The sequence below is a fragment of the Oncorhynchus mykiss genome, chromosome 16 (assembly GCF_057628025.1).
Source record: "Oncorhynchus mykiss isolate SJ-2025 chromosome 16, ASM5762802v1, whole genome shotgun sequence".
NCBI lineage: Eukaryota > Metazoa > Chordata > Actinopteri > Salmoniformes > Salmonidae > Oncorhynchus > Oncorhynchus mykiss.
Genome location: NC_143037.1, coordinates 43,683,589 through 43,707,175, shown reverse-complemented (window position 1 = coordinate 43,707,175; position 23,587 = coordinate 43,683,589). Strand labels below are relative to the sequence as shown.

The window sequence follows — 23,587 nt, the reverse complement described above, 5'->3', positions numbered from 1 at the left end:
GCCCGGCTGATTTGTAGGGGTCCAGATTTTGCAGCTCTTTCAGAACATCAGCTATCTGGATTTGGGTAAAGGAGAAATGGTGGGGGATTTGGCGGGTTGCTGTGGAGGGTGCCGGGCAGTTGACCGGGGTGGGGGTAGCCAGGTGGAAAGCATGGCCAGCCGTAGAGAAATGCTTATTGAAATTCTCAATTATAGTGGATTTATCGGTGGTGACAGTGTTTCCTAGCCTCAGAGCAGTGGGCAGCTGGGAGGAGGTGCTCTTATTCTCCATGGACTTTACAGTGTCCCAGAACTTTCTGTTTGAAAAAACTAGCCTTAGCTTTCCTAACTGCCTGTGTATATTTGTTCCTAACTTCCCTGAAAAGTTGCATATCACGGAGGGCAACCTGATGTTCAGGTTTATGTCCAGGTTTGTTTCTCCCCTAATGGTTAAAGCCAGAGTAGAACACACACAGCTGTGTGTATGTGTGTACTGTACATACAGGTACATGTATATGGGTGTGTGCAGCTGTATATTAAGCAATAAGGCCCGAGTGGGTGTTGTATATTGCCAATATACCAATGCTAACGGCTGTTCTCACGCACGACGCAACGTGGAGTGCCTGGATGCAGCCCTTAGCCGTGGTATATTAGCCAAATTCCACAAACCCCAGACATGCCTTATAGACTGGTTACCAATATAATTAGAACAGTAAAACAGTATGTTTTTGTCAGACCCGTACGATACGGTCTAATATACCACGGCTTTCAGCCAATCAGCATTCAGGGCTCGAACCACCAAGTTTCTAACGTTGCTTTAAAAGCATGACAGACCAGAGTGTCTCTACTGTTTCTCCAGGCCACCTGACTGCAACACACACACACACACACACTGACACAGAGTGGTTGCCTCGAGCTAGATTTGGGTAATTGGAGCAACATAACCCAATTTAGCTAACTTCATTTGACTTTCTACATCCTGTGTTTACAAGAAGAGGCTAAGAAAAGTATCACAGCAAAAGAATACTATTCCAACAGAGTTAGCACCTCTCCGGATAGTTTTGGAATGAGGAAAAATACAGTGACGCAGGAAGAAAAGTGTGGTGCTTTCGTCGTAGTCTCACGCTGCCCACAAGCAAACCCAGCAAAGGTCTGTCTTGTTTGACCTGAGATTGATCGGCCTGACAAAGGAGTGAATACACAGCTTTGTGTTGATTCTGTGAAGTCAATGCCTTTCCCATCCTTTGACATTTGAGCTATTGTTTTCCCCCCCAATAGCATATTGCAGGACAATAGCCAGTGTGCAGGACCAATATGTTTCCCCGTTGATCAAACAAGGCACACACAGGGCCTGAGCCTGGTAACAACACAAAAACTGTACAAATATACACATCCAACCCTTAATCTCCTTGCCTGGTGACCATTGGAGTTGGCAGGCTAGCAAAACAGATCTGGGAACAGCCATTTATTCTCATAAAGTCTATGGTCAACCTAATCAGTTATACCAGTTGTATTATCACCGTGAGTAAGTGAGTGAGTGAGTGAGTGAGAGAGAGCGAGAATGAACAGTCCCGGCTCAGCACCACAGAGACTCAGCTCGGACGTCATAATCAACAGGGAACTTCATGTGCCCTATTACTCCAGCCAGTTCTCTTGCTGAGTCTGCCTCACTGATGACCACTTATCCTCTAGTTCAGTTCAGGACCTGCAAAGCAGCCCGACTAGTAGCCTTGTCTGAGCCAGAGCAGCCCGCAGGACAGGATGTCTATCGTAGGGCCTTAAAGCAGCCAGACGCTCCCAAATAAACGACTGAGAAAAACACGGCGGACCAACAGGACGTTTCTCAAGCTACTTTCCCACAGATTCAACACCTACAGAGATAACAAAGGACAGATATACTGCACTGAACCAAATGAGACCATTACTCATAGGCTACATCCCAAATGGCGCCCTATCCACTACAACAGGGTTTCCCAAACTCGGTTTGATTGTGTTGCTGGTTGTTGTCCAGATATCAGACATTAGTTTATTTCACCAACATCTCTGTAGTACACTGCTCAAAAAAATAAAGCGAACAATTCAACAACACAATGTAACTCCCAAGTCAATCACACTTCTGTGAAATCAAACTGTCCACTTAGGAAGCAACACTGATTGACAATACATTTCACATGCTGTTGTGCAAATGGAATAGACAACAGGTGGAAATTATAGGCATTTAGCAAGACACCCCCAATAAAGGAGTGGTTCTGCAGGTGGGACCACAGACCACTTCTCAGTTCCTATGCTTCCTGGCTGATGTTTTGGTCACTTTTGAATGCTGGCGGTGCTTTCTCTCTAGTGGTAGCATGAGACGGAGTCTACAACCCACACAAGTGGCTCAGGTAGTGCAGCTCATCCAGGATGGCACATCAATGCGAGCTGTGGCAAGAAGGTTTGCTGTGTCTGTCAGCGTAGTGTCCAGGGCATGGAGGCACTACCAGGAGACAGGCCAATACATCAGGAGACGTGGAGGAGGCCGTAGGAGGGCAACAACCCAGCAGCAGGACCGCTACCTCCGCCTTTGTGCAAGGAGGAGCAGGAGGAGCACTGCCAGAGCCCTGCAAAATGACCTCCAGCAGGCCTCAAATGTGCATGTGTCTGCTCAAACGGTCAGAAACAGACTCCATGAGGGTGGTATGAGGGCCCGACGTCCACATGTGGGGGTTGTGCTTACAGCCCAACACCGTGTAGGACATTTGGCATTTTCCAGAGAACACCAAGATTGGCAAATTTGCCATTGGCGCCCTGTGCTCTTCACAGATGAAAGCAGGTTCACACTGAGCACGTGACAGACGTGACTGTCTGGAGACGCCATGGAGAACGTTCTGCTGCCTGCAAAATCCTCCAGCATGACCGGTTTGGCAGTGGGTCAGTCATGGTGTGGGGTGGCATTTTTTGGGGGGGCCGCACAGCCCTCCATGTGCTCGCCAGAGGTAGCCTGACTGCCATTAGGTACCGAGATGAGATCCTCAGACCCCTTGTGAGACCATATGCTGGTGTGGTTGGCCCTGGGTTCCTCCTAATGCAAGACAATGCTAGACCTCATGTGGCTGGAGTGTGTCAGCAGTTCCTGCAAGAGGAAGGCATTGATGCTATGGACTGACCCGCCCGTTCCCCAGACCTGAATCCAATTGAGCACATCTGGGACATCATGTCTCGCTCCATCCACCAATGCCACGTTGCACCACAGACTGTCCAGGAGTTGGCGGATGCTTTAATCCAGGTCTGGGAAGAGATCCCTCAGGAGACCATCCGCCACCTCATCAGGAGCATGCCCAGGCGTTGTAGGGAGGTCATACAGGCACGTGGAGGCCACACACACTACGGAGCCTCATTTTGACTTGTTTTAAGGACATTACATCAAAGTTGGATCAGCCTGTAGTGTGGTTTTCCACTTTAATTTTGAGGGTGACTCCAAATCCAGACCTCCATGGGTTGATAAATTTCATTTCCATTGATCATTTTTGTGTGATTTTGTTGTCAGCACATTCAACTATGTAAAGAAAAAAGTATTTAATAAGAATATTTCATTCATTCAGATCTATGATGTGTTATTTTAGTGTTCCCTTTATTTTTTTGAGCAGTGTATATTCTCAAACACAAACATGCCCAAGAAAGAGCTCCATGTTTGAGCTAAATCCATGTAAATCTGGGAGTTTTACTGAACACTCTCATTAAGTACTGGCTAAGCAGACATATATACAGTATATATACAGTTGAAGTCGGAAGTTTACATACACTTAGGTTGGAGTCATTAAAACTTGTATTTCAACCACTCAACAAATGACTTGTTAACAAACTATAGTTTTGACAAGTCGGTTAGAACATCTACTTTGTGCATGACACAAGTAATGTTTCCAACAATTGTTTACAGACAGATTATTTCACTTATATCTCACTGTAACACAATTCCAGTGGGTCAAATGTTTACATACACTAAGTTGACTGTGCTTTTAAACATCTTGGAAAATTCCAGAAAATGATGTCATGGCTTTAGAAGCTTCTGATAGACTAATTGACATCATTTGAATCAATTTTATACCTGTGGATGTATTTCAAGTCCTTCCTTCAAACTCAGTGTCTCTTTGCTTGACATCATGGGAAAATAAAAATAAATCAGGCAAGACCTCAGAAAAAAAATTGTAGACATCCACAAGTCTGGTTCATCCTTGGGAGCAATTTACAGACACCTGAAGGTACCACATTATCTGTACAAACAATAGTACCAAGTAGAGGTCGACCGATTATGATTTTTCAACGCCGATACCGATTATTGGAGGACCAAAAAAAGCCGATACCGATTTATCGGACGATTTTTATTTATTTGTAATAATGACAATTACAACAATACTGAATGAACACTTATTTTAACTTAATATAATACATCAATAAAATCAATTTAGCCTCAAGTAAATAATGAAACATGTTCAATTTGGTTTAAATAATGCAAAAACAAAGTGTTGGAGAAGAAAGTAAAAGTGCAATATGTGCTATGTAAGAAAGCTAACGTTTCAGTTCCTTGCTCAGAACATGAGAACATATGAAAGCTGGTGGTTCCTTTTAACATGAGTCTTCAATATTCTGAGCTAAGAAGTTTTAGGTTGTAGTTATTATAGGAATTATAGGACTATTTCCCTCTATACCATTTGTATTTCATTAACCTTTGACTATTTGATGTTCTTATAGGCACTTTAGTATTGCCAGTGTAACAGTATAGCTTCCATCCCTCTCCTCGCTCCTCCCTGGGCTCGAACCAGCAACACAACGACAACAGCCACCATCGAAGCAGCGTTACCCATGCAGAGCAAGAGGAACAACTACTAGAAGGCTCAGAGCGAGTGACATTTGAAACGCTATTAGCGCATGCTAACTAGCTAGCCATTTCACTTCGGTTACGCCAGCCTCATCTCAGGAGTTGATAGGCTTGAAGTCATAAACAGCGCAATGCTTGACGCACAATGAAGAGCTGCTGGCAAAACACACGAAAGTGCTGTTTGAATGAACGTTTACGCGCCTGCTTCTGCCTACCACCGCTCAGTCAGATACTTAGATACTTGTATGCTCAGTCAGATTATATGCACTGCTGGACACGCTAGATAATATCTAGTAATATCATCAACCATGTGTAGTTAACTAGTGATTATGATTGATTGTTTTTTATAAGATAAGTTTAATGCTAGCTAGCAACTTACCTTGGCTTACTGCATTCGCGTAACAGGCAGTCTCCTTGTGGAGTGCAACGAGAGAGAGGCAGGACCGAGTTTGGAAATCTTAGATCACTCAAGAAATCTGTCATTCATTTAGAGGTTTAAGTCACGCAATTTTACATCTAGCTCAGGTGTTTGGTACAATATCTCTGCCCAGACGTTGCTGATGCATACCAGATCTTACAAAGTAAAAAATCATTGTTTTAAGACCACTCCAGGCCACAATTGACCGTCTAAAACCAGATCGAAAGTATGTAGAAATGACAATGGACCTATACATTTAAAACTACAGTAATTGCCCTATTCTGGCTTGCAAATAGATTTTGTCAAACAAATCGGTAACGAACAAATCTGTTGAGTTCCCGATGTGTCCCTCGATGGGAGAACCCTTTGAAGACCCCTTTTTGGTTCCAGGTAGAACGCTTTTGGGTTCCATGCAGAACCCTTTCTACAGAGGCTTCTACATGAACCCAAAAGGGTTCTACCTGAAACCAAATAGGGTTCTGCCTAGAACCAAAAATGGTTCTCCTATGAGGACAGCCGAAGGGCCCTTTTCGGAACCCTTTTTTTCCGACGAGTCTACCGTCACTCTCTCTAAATGGAGGCGATGGGAGAGGGGTGGAGGCAGCTCATATCCAGTGGATTGATGGGAGAACAATACAGCACAGACCCTCCACCACCACCCCCCGACCGCCTGACTGTCGGACCGCCTCCTCATCTGGTAGGACTACAGCAGATGAGACCTCAGCCTGGTGGTCCTAAAGTGTTTTTATGTGACACTCCCGCATAAAAATGCCTTGCAAGAGAATGGCCTCCCTCCCTGCCAAGTGCCAACTGGTGACTTTCCCTTTGAAAGCAATCCCACTGTAAAAACGACTGCCCTGGACTGCGTCGGAGAAATTGACCCCTAGAGAGAGAGAGAGAGAAAAACTCTTGCTTCTGCTACACTTTAATGAAAGGGTATTGGCTGGTAAGGATGGAAAACCTCTCGCCGTTGATCCCGGACAGAAACTAGATCCAAGAAGAATCCAAGACTGAGGAGGCAAAGAAAACAACATGAATATGGCCTAGACCTGGACTGACTGTTTTCTTAAGCCCTTTTTACTGCGCACATCTTAGGTACAGTGGATGAGAAAAGCAAACCCTATGTATTGAGTTTGGGCGGTGAATCCGTTTTTAGTGAGTAGAGTAGTCTGTATTTGGCTCAAGATAAATGACTCCCCCCATAAATAACAAGTGGGAGAAGAATCTGAGAATATAGGCTGTTCCCTGCCCAGGGCAAGGAAGGGCAGCCTCCTAACCATCCCTTCTCCCCTCTCTTTTCTTCCCCCTCTCTCCCCGTCTCTCCTTTCCCCGTCTCCCCTCCTCCCCCTGTCTCTCCTTTCCCCCCCCCCCCCTACCCCCCTCCGACTCTTCCCTTCCACTCCCCTTTCTCCTAATACCCTCTCACCTCCTCTCCCTCCTTTCCCCTCTCCCTCTCCTCCAACCCCTGTCCCTCTCTCCCTGTCCTACAGACTCCCATACTTGAGGTAATGCATGAGATAAGGCTGTTTGTACCAAGGCATATTACATCGCAGTGACTGTAAACATGGGTGGGACAATGAAATGCAATGTCATGTAAGTGAATCAGTGACAATGTATTGTAAGACTCCATCCCTGACGACATCTGCAGATGCACTGCTGCTAGCGACACTGTAGTCTTTTACCCCGGTAACATCACTGCCAACACTATTGTCTGCCTTGTCCTCCTCCCTGTGAGCAAAGTACAATGACAGAGGACAGACACACAGTCGCACACACCCTGGGACTAGTGGGGCACAATGAAAGCGGACAGGACAGGAACCTCAGCTGTCATCGTCATGGGACCAGGGGGACTTCCTTGACTCTTCAGTAAATTAAAACAGCCTTGAGTAATGAGTTTTTTTTGTTTGGTAGATGTTATTACGTGTTTGCTGAGGGGGGCTCTGTGTGTGTGTGTGTGTGTGTGTGTGTGTGTGTGTGTGTGTGTGTGTGTGTGTGTGTCAGAGGAGGCTGCTGAGGGGAGGACGGCGTCAATGGAATGGCATCAACAACATGGAAACCATGTGTTTGATGTATTTGATACCATTTCACCCATTCCACTCCAGTCGTTACCACGAGCTTGTCCTCCCCAATTAAGGTGTCACCAACCTCCTGTGTGTGCAGTTTTGGAAAAGGCACCCAATTGTCATACTTGAGTTAAAGTAAAGATACCTTGATAGAAAATGACTTAAGTAAAAGTCACCCAGTAAAACTCTACTTGAGTGAAAGAATATACTTAATTATCAAAAGTAAATGTAATTATTCAAATATACTTAAGTATCAAAAGTAAAAGTATAAATCATTTCAAATTACTTATATAAAGCAAACAAGACGGCACCATTTTCTTATTTTTTAAATGTACAGATATCCATAGGCACACTGCCATTTTCTTTACCTTTATTTAACTAGGCAAGTCAGTTAAGAACAAATTCTTACTTTCAATGGCGGCCTAGGAACAGTGGGTTAACTGCCTTGTTCAGGGGCAGAACAACAGATTTTTACCTTGTCAGTTCAGGGATTCAATCTTGCAACCTTTCGGTTACTAGTCCAACACTCTAACCACTAGGCTACCTGCCACCCCCATTTACAAATGAAGTATGTGGGTTTAGCGAGTCCACCAGATCAGAGGTAATAGGGATGACCAGGGATGTTCTCTTGAGAAGTGAGTGAGTTTGACCATTTTCCTGTCCAAAATGTACTTTTGGGTGTCAGTGAAAATGTATGAAGTGAAAAGTATCATTTTTTCTTAAGGAATGTAGTGAAGTAAAAGTATTCAAAAATATAAATAGTAAAGTAAAGATACCCCAAAAACTACTTTAAAATGTGTGTGTGTGTAGGGTGTGTGTGTGTGTAGGGTGCGTGTTTGGAAAATGCCATCACTGTTTTCATGCTCTCAGGTAAAAGACCTGTTGAATTAAATGAAGAGAGAGGCAGAGAGGAGTGTGAGAAAACGCTGCCCCCTTTCTCTGCGCCGACATCTGATCCGCCTGGCGCTCTTCACAAGGTAACCCGAAGCAGGCAGTCACAACAAAGACCAGCAAAGCCAGAGCACAAAGAGACTGGAGAACTACTGGGGACGGGGCCCACCAACCAGCTAGCCTACTGCCACCTCACCCAGAGAGAGAGAGAGGGAGAGGGGGGAGAGAGAGAGAGAGAGAGAGAGAGAGAGAGAGAGAGAGAGAGAGAGAGAGAGAGAGAGAGAGAGAGAGAGAGAGAGAAGGATAAAGAGAGTGAGAGGAGGGGAGAGATAAGGGCTAGAGAGAGAAATGGGAGTGGAGTGAGAAGGGGGAGAAGAGAGGATGAGAAGAGAGGATGAGAAGAGAGGGGGAGGAAGAGGTGGAGTATTGGGGGAGGAGTATTGGCAGGATGACATAGGACCCTATCTCTCCCCCCTGCAGGTTCTTGTTGACAGAACCAACTAAAAACGAGCTCGGCAGCCACATTAAGGTATTAACATAATTAAGCCTGAGCTAACTGAGGTGTTCATTAACATGCTTGCTAAATCCAATGACAGAACCACATTCTCTGAACCACCAGGACAATAAAACATTCCAATCCCATTGTCCCAAACAACTTACAGTAATGACAACTAATGATAGTACTGATCTGTACATACCCCCTTTCCTGTAGTCAACTGACCAAATCACCCTCTAGTAGCCTCATGGGTGGAATGTTATACATTTTTGTCATCATTTCCTAATTAATAAACATTGTTTTGTTTTTTTAACCTGCCGAAAATCTGGTGTTTCTATGTCCAATGGTTTTGTTACATTTCAGTGTTCTGTGATGTATATAAAGTGTAATATTAGGATGCAACGTCAAAATGATATCTGACATAGTACAGGTGTCTTCTTTTCTTAAGCCCATCACCATGTGTGTGAGGTGTGTACTTTTGTTTCAAAGTAGATGTGGTTAAGACTACCAAGAAACGCTGCGTGACCCTGATTTAGCCCACTGCGGTAACTAAAACACAAAGTAAAAATAAAAAAGTCATGTAAAAAATGAATGTAATATGTTACATATATTTAATGTATAAACAGTTGGTATCAAGGAAAATGTATGATCTAACACTGATCTGCTTCTCTGCAGACAATGAATCCATGCTACTAAGCAACATAATAGCTGAATTGATGGCGTGAAAAGTGTTAAAACACAAGCGTGTAAAATCCCCATGACACCATCTTGATGCGGCAGTTAGCAGCAACAGGCTTTCCAGCTGTGGTGTGGCTGTGAGTCTGTCCTACAGTCGGCTCTGCTCTGCTCTCCCTGCAACGCAGGAGCCAGGGCTGACTGTTGCTCAGCCCATCACTTTCCCCTCTGAAGACCTGGGTTCAAATCATATTGAAAATCGTTCAAATACTTTTAGCCTTTGATGTACCCTGCCTGGAGTGCCAGGTGGGCGGGGTTTGCAGGTTTGTGTCTTTTCTATTGGTTCCACTGCAACAGACAAACTCAATCCAGGACAGAAAAAGTATTTGAAATCATTTGAATTTAGTGCTTGAACCCAGGTCTGGAAGCCTTGCCCGAAAACCCCCTCATCTCCCCTGGGCCTTCTGACTCGCAGACATTTGTATAAGTTCTCTACCAGTCGCCGCTTGCCAATGGAGACCCAAAGAGGCAAACGTCTAGACGTCTACTGCCAATCTGACACATACGTTATGTAGACGTAAAGACTTGGTGTGATATCTGACAACCATTTCAGTAAAAAAATAATAATAATAACTGAGGTATGGCTGCCCTTCAAAACTGTTTGTTAATTCATGAAACAAGCCATAAAAACTGGATGTGATAGCCAACGACCTTTTCGGAGCAAAACAACAAGTTTCCTCCAATGGGTCTGGATCGGAGACATGAGAAGAATGATCTATGCCGTTCATAGCCTGTTGAGTCCTGCCGAGATGAGTTTCCAGACAATGATCATAATAAGGTTCTTTGAAGCCGGACCAGGCTTGTTATGATCAGGCCAGGGTGGGAACTATAAAGCCATGTCTGGGGTTCAGGGGCTCTGTGAAGGAGCCAGATGCTCAAACCTCTAACGTGAATCTAAAGCCCCGTGGTGGCATTTCCAAGCGGGCAGAACTCGTTGAAATGTCGCAATTGCAACCAGATAACATCCAACTGGTTGTATTGATGTCATTTCAACCAGTTTCGCCCCCTGGGTCACTCTTGTTGCGAATGTCCAAAACATACCAATGACCTTATCACACAACAATGTCCTAGAATGACCCCACTTGACAAAACACGGCTACTGGCCAACCAACCAATGTTTTGACACAGGAAACAGAGGAACGAAAAAGGTTAGGAGATGAAACATAAACAAAATGGCCACCACAATTGATCATGAATCAGGCATTCGTTCATTCCAGCGTGGCCAACGGACGCCCTGTTTGTTCCCCTCAGGCCGTCCAGAGGGAAGCCCCAGACCAGAGGATATACGCATGGTATGCCAGGAATGCAGGTAGATTAATGCCTCAGTAAGTCAGGTCGTGGCCCGCCGGCCCTTTCGGCACCCTGCACAGTCAGCCAGAGTGTCAGCTAGAGATCTGCTGGAGCCTGGAGGGAAAGACACAACAGAACCAGGAGAGCTGTCTATCTGGAACTAAAGGCTCTGGAATGTCACCCAAATGTGGAATTATGGACCAGAATTTGACGGACATAACTTTAAGTAACCGCAAAACAACCCGCTCTGAATCGGGAATGGTGTGCCGTTTGGAACGCAAACGTGGTGTTAAAGCCGAACGCCATTAGTCCTTCGACTGGATTTACACCCGCCGGTCCCTGTGAGGGTCGGAACGTAAAAGAGTAAAAGAGTGCAGCACAAAAGGCACCAAGGGATGAGGGCCCCTGTTTAAATAACCCAACCAACAGAGTCCCCATTGTATTGAGGAGGAAACCACTTCTATCCAGAGGAACGGCTAGGGGCTCACTGCAGCTGCATCAGAGACAGAGCATGCAACCCCCACCCCTTTTTACTTCATACCCACACACACACACACACACACACACACACACTGCATGTACATACACACTAACACATTGACATATACATAAATACAGCCGCCACACTCCCTCACACACAAACAACACTTGACTACGTGAACCACACCAAGGATCAAACCAAATGGCTTATTGTACAGAAGGCAGTACACCGAACTATGTACGCTCGTTCTGTAGACTTCATATCCCAAAGTCACAGCGAGGAGAACACTGTTTGTGTTCAGCCTCCAGCCCAGACCATTCGAGTTGAAGTCTTGAGTACTCTTGAACAGGATCAAGGTGGTCGGTTGAGTGACTGTCTTAAAAGAATGGAAGAATGGAATGGAAGAATATTTGTTTGGTCAGGTGGGTGACACGAAGAACCTCACAGAGTCACTGACTTTCCGTGTGCGTAGAGACACGCTGGATCTGTTCAGTCATGCTCTTCAACTTGACCTGGGCTTTTCAAAAAAAATAACTCGCTCTGCTCAGAAAAGCACTAAAAAACCCATCGTTCTGGGCCCGTAAAGACAAACCCATAATGGAGGACTAGATATAGCCTGGGGGAGAGAGAGCCAGATGGAACTGCCTTCACTTGGGACTATGCCCCCACAGTCCCTCCTCTCCTCTCTGTAGCTGTATGGTCCTGGCCTTGGCGGTGACAGAGACATATGTACGATTCTCCCAGCGGGAGTTTGTGGCATAGCAAACAAACAAAAGATGACCCCCAACACCACACACGCACGCACACGCACTGCCTCTTTAGAACTGTCGAATGTGTTGACAGAGGTTAGCGTGGTCAGAGCAGGATGCATAACATGATTTAAGTTGTCCAACAAAACGCTGCACACAGTTGAGGCCATTAGTTCCAGCTGAGTGGCATCTCTCAAACACTATGTCCTCCTGACTCAACTCAGAGTGAACACAGAGGAAGGGGGGGGGGGGGGGGGGGGGGGGGGGGAGTTGGAGTCACTTTGTACCGTAGGTGCTTTCTGTCTCGTGTTGCCTCTCTGTGTTTCAGTTACCCTTCCTATCCTTCCTCCAACTTCTCAAAATCTCATCCCACATATATCCGTGAGGCCATTCTGACTCGACTCCCCCCAGGTCTTTTCAGTGCTCTCTGATCATAGAAATAGAAGGAATAGACTAAGGGGCAAACGAAACGGACAAAAGCCCGTTGTATTCATATATATATATATATATATATATATATATATATATATATATATATATATATATATATATATATATATATATATATATATATATGTATATGTATATGTATATGTGTGTGTGTGTGTATATACATATATATATATATATATATATGTGTGTATATATATATATTTGTAAACATAATTGAATTGTACATATCACCAGCGCTGTGTAAATACATTTGATCACCATTTACACCTCTACCTGCCTGCCTCGTTATCCTTAATCCTGCTAGAAAGACCCTATTTTGCAACCCAAGACTGATCATTTGACAGTCCACTCATGGCTCATTTCCACTTCTATTTCGATCTCGCTATGACTACTGCTAATGTCAGAGGAGGGGTGGAGGAGTCACTTTGTCAGCACTTTCCGTCTCATTCCACTTCCCCTACGGTTCACTTAACCCTCTCACTGTGCACACCACGTCATTTCAACGTGAATAATTGGGTAATATTTGGTTGAGCCGTTGATCAATGAAATTACAACCTACGCTCACACCACTCAAAAAGACAGCCGAAAGTTTGCTGAATTTCCAAAGGTCTATCGCTGCGCCTCCAATCATTAAAAAAGCGCAGCAACTTTATTTATTCATACAACATATTCATGTGTTACCACTGTGCTTCATCTAATGGCACAACCAAATGACCTGGATTGAGATTACTTCAAAAAATACAGTGATCCATGCTGTTCAAGATTCTGCACAGCAATTGTGAAGATCTCCACAGACCTGGGATGACCTGTGCATACTATCTTAAACATGCACATTTTATTTGATTACATAAGGAGAAATGTACAGTTACATTAAGTAACCTCAAAATGTGGCTATGGATGTGTTACACATTTTAAGGTTGAATGTTACATTAGTTTGCAAGAAAGTCTTAAATCTGCAGTATGTAACTTTTTAGGTGACCCCTGGCCAAATTCAACTAGAAATGTGAGTTATAGAAGTCATTCCCATTGAAAGTAAGTCTAAGAAGCTGTAGATCTGTTCTATGTGCGCTATTTCTATGCGTGCCATTCTTAGGCTTTATTTTTGCGTCCTTTTACTTTCGTTTTTTTTTTTACACCAGCTTCAAACAGCTGAAAATACAATATTTTTGGTTATGTAAAATATATTTCACAATGGTTTAGATGGTACAATGATTCTCTACACTATACTTGCTTGTTTTGTCACATAAACTGAAATTAAGCGAACTATTAGAATTCTGGCAACCAGGAAATGGAGGAGTGATTTCTGCATATTGCATCTTTAACTTTAGGCTATTTACTGTATTACAAATGTAATTTTTTGTTGCGTTTGGTTGACATAGCAAACCAAATATCAACATTTAAAGGAGATGAATCTACTGCTTGTATAGTTCCATCTGAGCCACTGGCTCAATCCCATTCTTTAACGTTTATTTTTTGGTTGAGTTGGAGACGTGAATCCAACATATCATTTTTTTAACTTGTCGGCAAGTTAATAGGCTATTTGTTGTATTCCAGAGATGTATCTTCTGTCACTGACTTTAATTCCAGTTTGTCTACAAATTCATATTTGATATGTTGGATTCATCTCCAGCTCAACCAAAAATGTAAGTTCAAGAATAGGACTAAATCAAATCAAACTTTAAACGCACTTTAAATCAAGTTTGATTTGATTCGTACAATTCTTTAACTTAAGACTTGTGGTTGAGATGGAGATGAATCCAACATATCAATTATACATTTTCAGACAAACAAAGATTAAAGTCAGACAAGTCAGAGACACAAATGGAAGTTTCCAAGCAGAAGATCTCCATCAAATGTTGATATTTGGTTGTGTTGGCTACAATTCAATATCCCCTGAATATCATTAAATCAACCAGAACTTGAAACCATGTTTTTTATTTTTTATTCTGGGTTGATGACTTTGCAAATACTATACAGGCCTAAATAGTATCATTGATGATATATGAGCGATGCTATACATTTACTCTGTTAACCCTACCATTTTGGAATGACTTTCGATAGCAACAGTGAATCTATCTAGTTTTTAAGTGGAGCTCTCTTAACAATCATACTCACAATAGCACATTGGTCAAAGTCAGTGACTAATGTCATAGCTAAGCAGACGGTGCTTGGCAGACGATGGGAGACTAAAGGGTAGCAGAAGGTGCTGCTCAGTGGATATAACGTGGAACACCTGATGAGCTTTTAAAGCTACACATTCAACGTAATTCATACAAGGTTTATCTATGTTGAAGTGAAGTTACCTTGGTAACATCACCTCGTGGTTGAAATTGCACCCTCAGAAACGGCCGTTCACATGAATGACTTGTTATATTTTCCACGTAGATTCCACGTCACAATACGTTGAATTAAATTGAAACAATGTTGAGTCGACCAGCTTGTGCCCCAGTGGGCTCCTTACCTTCCTGCAACCTCAAAATGTAATCCCCACACAAATATCCATGAGCTCCTGCAAACCAGAGGGACTTTCCTGCCTGTACCACAGTCAAACCTCAGAGTATGGTGCAACCCTCTGCAACACTCTGGTTGTGTCCCAAATAGCAACCTAGTCTCTATCTAGCGCACTACTTTTGAAGGTGGACTACAACCAACGTAATCGAGTAGAGAAAATAATCCGGCACTTTCCCCCAGAAAATGTAAAGGTGTGTGTGTGTGTGTGTGTGTGTGTGTACTGTTCAAAACGTTGTTAAAGTCATCACAGCAGCAGGCAGCCAGTTCAAAGGGAATCTTCCCTCTGTGAGCCTAGCTGAGCCTAGCTGAGTTGTCCTGTGGTCCCAGCCCAGACCTGACCACAGGAATCCAGTGGTGGAGTGGAATTGTGCGGGGGCACTTTGAAAGAAGATCCATCCAGAACGCCAAGGCCCCGGCCCCCATTCCAACTGCTCCAGACATACACACCTTTCAAAACCCCACCACCACCACCTCCACATCTCTCTCATAAGGAGAAAGGCATATGGAGAAGGTTAGCTAATAAGCCAGACCCTAATTTGGTGAGTAGGACGTAAGGAATCTGAAGGAAGGAAAACCCATGCTGCCACAGTGAGAGAGAAGTTCCATTTTTCATGTAGTATTCCATCAGGCTTAGCTAGTATCCCACAAACCCATAGCGTTTAATGTCAAAGCTCCCTAGTATCCCACAAACCCATAGCGTTTGAATTCAAAGCTTCCAAGGACACAATAATGAGAAGGTAAGGGGAAAAGACGAAAGACTTGAAACTCCTGAGAGGGATAGGATCACCCTGCTCTTTGATGCTGACACCCAGTATCCGTGCATAGATATACACTGATTGCACATGTGTTTCTAGTCTAGTATAGTGTCCATGTGTCTGGCTGCATCCCAAACGGCAGCCTATTTCCCATGAGCACTGGTCAAAAGTAGTGCACTATATAGGGAATACAGTACCATTTGGTGAACTGTCTCTGTCTGTGGTCTGCCTACAGTACATGGTGGTGGTCCTGTACAGGGCTGACTACGGCCCAGTGCCGGCAATGCAATTTCCTCTGTAAAAGAGAGAGAGAAGATGTCGGGAAGACAGCTGTTCCCAGCCACAGAAGAAGATAAACAGAGCTAGTGCTGTTTCTGAAGAGAGAAAGTGTTAGTTTCTGATTGTTTATGTCACGTTTGTTTATTATCTATTTCACATGCTTTGGCAATGTAAACATATGTTTCCCATGCCAATAAATCCCTCTGAATTAGAGAGAGAGAGAGAGAGAGAGAGAGAGAGAGAGAGAGAGAGAGAGAGAGAGAGAGAGAGAGAGAAAAGAAGAGATGCCTTTAGCACATTCTCCCGGTTAGACTTGACCCAACCAGACTGCATGAAGTACTCTAATTTAACCCAGGGGTCTCATCCCATCCCCTTGCCCCCCTCCCCACTCAGACCCTCCTCCATCTTCCTCTCCCATCCACAGAAGAGTGATTCTGCTCAGGTCGTTACCGTAGGCTGTGGATATTACTGTACTGGCACAGCCTACACCCATGACATCATAATGTGCTGCTGCCATCCCAAAGGCCAAGGGATGTCTGGGAGCAGCCTGCCTCTGTCTGAGAGGAGGAGTCATCCCTAGTACACACATAACCTCCCAAACGCTCACACGCAGTAATGCACATTCACACCACAGGAGGATGGTGGCACCTTAATCGGGGAGAACGGGCTCGCGGTAATGGCTGAAGCGGAATAAGTGGAATGGTATCAAACACATCAAACACATGGTTTCCACTTGATGCACATCCGTACACAGCGGAAACACAACAAGGGGAGATGGAAGAATGTTGTGATTAGACAATTCTATCTATGGGAAAACAGTTATGACATACCACTTATGCAGATTATTTTATTTGCATAGACAATTCCACCATGCTTCTTGTAACAAAATGGAGACAGGAAACATGTTTGACTCAACGAAAATATGACCAATCTACTGTGGGAAACAGAGTGAAACAGCAATGTAAAATCCCAGTGTTTTCAGCAAATAGTATCAATCTCTCTGCGAAGGAAAACCCCCAGTGTGACCTGAACTCTAATCACGCCTGGCTAGTCAAGCACTGGTGCTCTCTTCCTAACAACTTCAACACGGTGTGTGTGTGGAGCTTTGATCTGCGAAGAGGGCCTTCACGTTACCGTCATAGTTGATATCTCTTGTATTGCTATAGATGTTTTCATGATTTATCCAGTTAAATCAATTACGCATCGTATTTGTCTCTTATGACAGAGAGATTAACACAAACTGCAAGATTTGGTTCTGGCTTCTGGGATTACGTGAAGTGATTAGCCTACCCTTCTGTCATCGTCGTGATTTAAGAACGATAGTTTCGAACAAAGGCACTAATGGCCATGAGAGGACACAGTCCTGTTGATACATAACACGCCCCCTGACACGGCGCGTCTGGAAAATACGATGTCTACAAACAACTGTTTCTGCATGACCCCCAACAGTCCTAACTAAGTGAGAGCAGCTTCTAGCTGAGCATAGTCTTTGATTACTACTGGCTCCTGCAGGCAGTCCTCAGTGCGGGAGAGATGATGTGAAATACGTGGCTATTTGTTATAATAGTTTGTCATGATCGTGCAAAGCTGAGACTTTAGCACAGCAGTCAACAAGGGCAGGGATTTGATCGGGACAACATAGAAAATCAGGGAAAAGTGATTAAAAGTAGGATATTTGTATGGGGGGGGGGGGGGGGATTGGTTAGTTTCAATGGTATAGAAATAGAGGATAACGATAGAAGAGTGAGCAGTTTCTCACTGTGCAGGCGTGTCTCTTCACATAGCAATCAGAGCAAATATCCTTGGTTACGGATAGTTGTCATACTATCAGATACTTAACACACGTGGGGCCTAGTGGGTTTCCCACCTGAGCTGCTGCCTTGAGCCTCTTGACCACAGACACATAGACAGTTAGGCCCACATAATGTGTTCTAGTTTGATCTGTATCCTTTTGGCATAGTGGCTACGGTACGCTGCAGTCTGGCAGGCCAGTGTTCAGGTGGCTCTGTGCCAGAGTAACAGAGAGACTTGGACAGACATGAATGTCCCTAGGCGGACTAATGTACAGTCACAGAGGACAGTATACAAGAGGCAGGTATTCTCAGGAGTAATGTTGATTGGTTTAATTAATCTGTAGATTATCATGAGTACAGTAGTATGGTAAAGTACAGTGCAGTAGAGTACATTACAGGGGAGTACGGTAGGGTAGAGTAAAGTACAGTAGATTAGAGTGCGGTAGAGTAAAGCAGAGTACAGTAAAGTAGAGTAGAGTATCTGCGACATGCAATACTGTTACTGTAGACTCGGTACACAGTGGCTAAACTCCGGGTGGCCGGGTGTGATGTGGTGTGGCGAGGTTAGTCATATGAGTGGGAAACACTAGACTAACACTTGTGAGCAAACACATTTGGCGCTGGATAACATGGCGTACTGACATGGTCAGTGGAAGCCATACTGGCAGAGAAAGAATGTTTTGATTCATGGTGGAATTAAGTGATTAGTCTTTCTTTGTTTAGACTCTTAAGTTGGTGGTTTGGAGGGACGTGAGAACTGGGGACAGTTTGTTTTGAAAGAATGACAAGGAACCTCACTTTCTAATGTAAGAATAAGAAACAGTTTGCATAACTACTGCCCATAGCTATTGACACAGCTACAGTTCAGGAAGTATTCAGACCCTTTGACTTTCTCCACATTTTGTTACGTTACAGCCTTATTCTAAAATGGATTAAATAAATATTTTTCCTCCTCAATTTACACACAATAGCCCATAATGACAAAGCGGAAAAAGTTTTTTCTACATTTTTGCACATTTTTTAAAAAGAAAAACAGAAACACCTTATTTACATAAGTATTGCGACCCTTTGCTAATAGACTCGAATTTGAGCTCAGGTACATCCTGTTTCCAATGATCATCCTTGAGATGTTTCTACAACTTGATTGGAGTCCACCTGTTGTAAATTCAATTGATTGGACATGATTTAGAAAGGCACACACCTGTTTATATAAGGTCCCATAGTTGACAGTGCATGTCAGAGCAAAAACCAAACCATGAGGTCGAAATAATTGTCCGTAGAGCGCCGAGACTGGGGAAGGACACTAAAACAATTCTGAAGCATTGAAGGTCCCCAAGAACACAGTGGCCTCCTTCATTTTTAAATGGAAGAAGTTTGGATCCACCAACACTCTTCCTAGAGCTGGCCCTCCGGCCAAACTGAGCAATCTGTGGAGAAGGGCATTGGACAGGCAGGTGACGATGAACCCAATGGTCACTCTGAAGGAGCTCCAGAGTTCCTCTGTGGAGATGGGAGAATCTTCCAGAAGAACAACCATCTCTGCAACACTCCACCTATCAGGTCTATAGGTAGAGTATGGCCAGAGTGGCCAGACGGAAGCCACTCCTCAGTAAAATGCACAAGACAGCCCTCTTGGAGTTTGCCAAAAGGCACCTAAAGGACTCTCAGACCACGAGAAACAAGATTCTCTGGTGTGATGAAACCAAGATTGAACTCTTTGGCCTAAATGCCAAGCGTCACGTCTGGAGGAAACCTGGCACCATCCCTACGGTGAAACATAGTGGTGGCAGCATCATGCTGTGGGTATGTTTTCAGCGGCAAGGACTAGGAGACTAGTCAGGATCGAGGGAAAGGTGAACGGGCAGCAGGTAGCCTAGTGGTTAGAGCGTTGGACTAGTAACCGAAAGGTTGCAAGATCGAATCCCTGAACTGACAAGGTTAAAATCTGTCGTTCTGCCCCTGAACAAGGCAGTTAACCCACTGTTCCTAGGCCGTCATTGAAAATAAGAATTTGTTCTTAACTAACTTGCCTAGTTAAATAAAAGGTTAAAAAAAAAATACTAAAATAAAAAACAGAGCAAAGTACAGAGAGATCCTTGATGAAAACCTTCTCCAGAGTGCTCATGACCTCAGGCTGGGGCGAAGGTTCACCTTCCAACAGGACAACAACCCTAAGCACACAGCCAAGACAACGCAGGAGTGGCTTCGGGACTAATCTCTGAATGTCCTTGAGTGACCCAGCCAGAGCCCAGACTTAAACCTGATTGAAAATCTCTGGAGAGGCCTGAAAATAGCTGTGCAGCGACACTCCCCTTCCAACCTGACAGAGTTCAGGAGGATCTGTAGAGAAGAATGGGAGAAACTCCACAAATACAGGTGTGCCAAGCTTGTAGCATCATACCAAGAAGACTCTATGCTCTAATTATTGCCAAAGGTGCTTGAACAAAGTACTGAGTAAAGGGTCTGAATACTTATGTAAATGTGATATGTCATTTTTCCAATAGTGTTTGTCGCAATAAGCTTTCTTAAAATGATGAAAGTGTTTATTTACAAATATATATGTACTGTACCTTTTATTATTCTTGTTTACAATGAAGGCCTACCCCGGCCAAAACCCTAACCAGGACGACGCTGGGCCAATTGTGCACCGCCCTTTGGGACTCCCAATCACAGCCGGTTGTGATACAGCCATTATAAAATGTAGTATAAACCATAAAGGCCCAAAGCCCATTATTGAATGATTTACAATACAGAGAGGATTTGTACCATTCCATTCAGAACCAACTTGTTTTAGAATCAAAGGCATTTCAAATCATAAAAACCGAGCCCACCAACTTTAAATTGTTGATCACTTTGGCCCATAACTGTGCATCAGTATTGTGCACAAAGAAAGTATCTTCTTGGCCTCTTGATTTAGGATGACAGACACGCTTGACACTTCAGCTGTTGATCAATGGATAAAGTGGGTGTTGACTGTGTGCACAGCGTCACAAAGCCCCAGCGCAACTCAAGCCTGTGAAGCGGGACGGCATTCAAAGATGATGAAGGGGGGGGGGGGGCAATAGAGGAGAGGGGGTGGTTCCTCTTTTACGATCTCCCCGGTGTGGGCGTTTTAGGGGAATTCAGAAAATGTTGTCGTCGGAATCTGTCATGGCATTACCTAAATGCGACTCTGGCTAAACTTGAAACTAAAAAAAAATGTGTAGGCCATTGGGAATTTTTACTATACGTGTCATCAAACGTTTGATAATGAAAGTGAAATTGCACTCTGAAAGCGAGCCAAATCTTGAACAAGCTACTGGACTTCGGTAAATTAGCCCAAAGCCTCGAGTTGACTTTTTTTTTTTAAACAAAAGAACCGAAGGAACTAGTGGGAGAAACAGATAGGTGTGGGGGTGGGACAGAACGGGTCGGCTGATATAGAATACCAGCAACTCCAGCATTACAGGAGAAGAATAATGGAAAAGTGGGATAGGTTAATTTCGCTCACTCTTATGATGATAACATCTTGCTTTCCACAAGAAGTACACACGAGACAATATAAACAATATAAACTGACCCATTGTCTTACTGTAAAACGGCATCAGAGTGTACTGTCAGACATATTTATTGTCTTGTTTAAGCATTTGTGTTTGATCATGGTTAATTCTCCGGTTGTTAGAAACCTGTTTTGGGCTTATTGACCAACTGTGATGCATATTATAAAAGGAATAACATCACAAAGTAAAAAATAACATATACGTGTTGCCTGTGTGAATCCATGAGCTGTTGTTGAGCTGTTTCACCGAATCAAACGGTGAAACTATGGGTTACTAATTAAAAACAAACAGAATAATCACAGAGGCCTACTCCTAATCATATGGTAGGTAATATGTTCTGTAGCGCGTATCATTTCAGCATGACAGATCTGTGAGTAGCCTAATGTTTTATTTTATGTTAATTGTGCGCTTCAGAAGTTTCATATGTCTCTCTCTCTCTCTCTCTCTATCTCTGTGACAATCTGGAGCTTGATAAACCAAACCAAGTAGCCATTTCAATTCAAACATGTCTCTTGAGGCTGCAATCACTTACCAAAACTAAAGCAAATCTCTCCTCCAACTCCGACTGGTCAGGCATGGGCACTTTCATTGGCATCATATGATGCTTCATATTGTCCGACTGTCCATCCACACTTTCAATATTCCCCATGGTTAAAAGTAGTACTGTATCCTGTAGAGTAAATAAAGTTCCCTCTTCCGAGCGAGTTTTTCCAAAAGTGCGAAAACTCCCTGCGTTCCTCCAAAATGCACCAGTGCGTTATTACAAAATCAGCCACTTCTGTTCCAAAAGTTCCAGTTTAAATCAAACGTTTACACCACACCAGTTCCATACGGTCTCATCAAATAAAAACGTATACTTTTGCATTTGTAGAGAACTCTCATCTGTATTTTACTCTAAAACTGAACCTCACCTCAAAAGTAACAATTGTCTTCTGTTCCAAAGAATGGTTTCCGATTTACCAGGCCAATCCATCTCCATTTATTTCTGTAAAATCGTCTTTCAATAATATATGTTTCAACCCACCCAAATAGCGACTTATTGGTTGCTAGACTGAACTTTCTTGGCTACGATGCCTTTGCATTCATTATTGTTGTGCGATCCAGATGGTTGTGTGATTCAGTCTAGAAGACTCTTCTATGTGCTTCCACCCAGAAGCAGGCTTTTTGCTATTGTCCCGCCCTTGGTGGGGTTACTCTCCCTATTGAGGCGTTGACTTATCAATCACACTGCCTATCGCGCTCTACTCGCAGACATTATACGCCTGGATCACACCGACAGTTTTATTGCGCAAAAATGGTATGCGGAATCATCTGGATATGTGTGCAACAAAAATGTAACATTCACCTTCTGCTACCATTTATGTCAAGCCGTCTACACATACAATTTGAGGCATATGCTCAAATACGCTCCACACAGAACGCACCGCAACTGTCTCTGCAACGCAATGCTGCAAGGCAAACGCAACGTTCCATTGGAAACGAATGTACTTCTGTTGGTGTGTTTGAGGCGAAGCAGTAAATTGAGCAAAGCCTAGCTACAGTTCGGTAGATTGGAGAGTTTATGTCAGCACTTTAATGCCACCTGGTGTTCAGCTAATGGAAGTTCATTAACTCATGACTACGGCACCAACAATGCACATACAGTACATCACATGCACCATGTATAACAATGTCTTTATTATGACAGCACTTGAACTGAGCATGACAGTCCAAAAGCCAGTAAGTCTTCAGTTTAGTCTACAAGCTCTATACATTCTTAGAAAAAAAGGTGCCATCTAGAACCTGAGGGTTCTTTGGCTGTCCCCATAGGAGAACCCCTTGAAGAACACTTTTTGGTTCCAGGTATAACCACTTTGTGTTCTCCTATGGGGACAGCCAAAGAACCCTTGTGGAACCCTCTAATCTTATGAGATATCGGGTGGATCACAAATGGCACCCTTAGTCCCGTACGCCTAGCCTAGATCACTACAACAGCGCCATTGCACAAAATAGTGTGCAGCATCATCTGGCTATGTGTGCAACAAAAGTTCAACATTCACCTTCTGCTACCATTTCTGTCAGGCCGTCTATGCATACAATTTGACGCGTACGTTGGATAAATACACCATGTGCACCACACAGAGCGCACTGCAACTGTCTCTGCAACACAAACGCTACAAGGCTTTACGCAGCGTTCCATTAGAAATGAATGTACTTCAGGTGTCCCAAAATGTAATGCCGCTGTCGGTGTGATCGAGGCGTTAAGGGCTATGGTCAAAGCAATGCAGTATATAGGGATTAGGGTGCCATTTGGGACAAAG

General features: G+C 43.8%; 1 protein-coding gene across 8 annotated transcripts in view; it reads right to left on the bottom strand.

The window, feature by feature from the left end:
* Positions 1–22,644, bottom strand: part of LOC110491982 (formin-like protein 3) — a 52,138-nt gene extending 29,494 nt beyond the window's left edge. For 4 of the 8 annotated variants that reach the window (XM_036946895.2, XM_036946894.2, XM_036946897.2 and 1 more), the window contains exon 1: positions 21,820–22,644. In XM_036946895.2, the coding sequence (XP_036802790.2) occupies positions 21,820–21,936 (117 nt within the window). In that variant the 5' untranslated portion in view covers positions 21,937–22,644. The remainder of the gene's footprint in view (positions 1–21,819) is intronic. The other 4 variants (XM_090202792.1, XM_036946898.2, XM_090202794.1 and 1 more) reach the window with 1 other exon arrangement.
* Between the last annotated feature and the right edge of the window lie 943 nt (positions 22,645–23,587).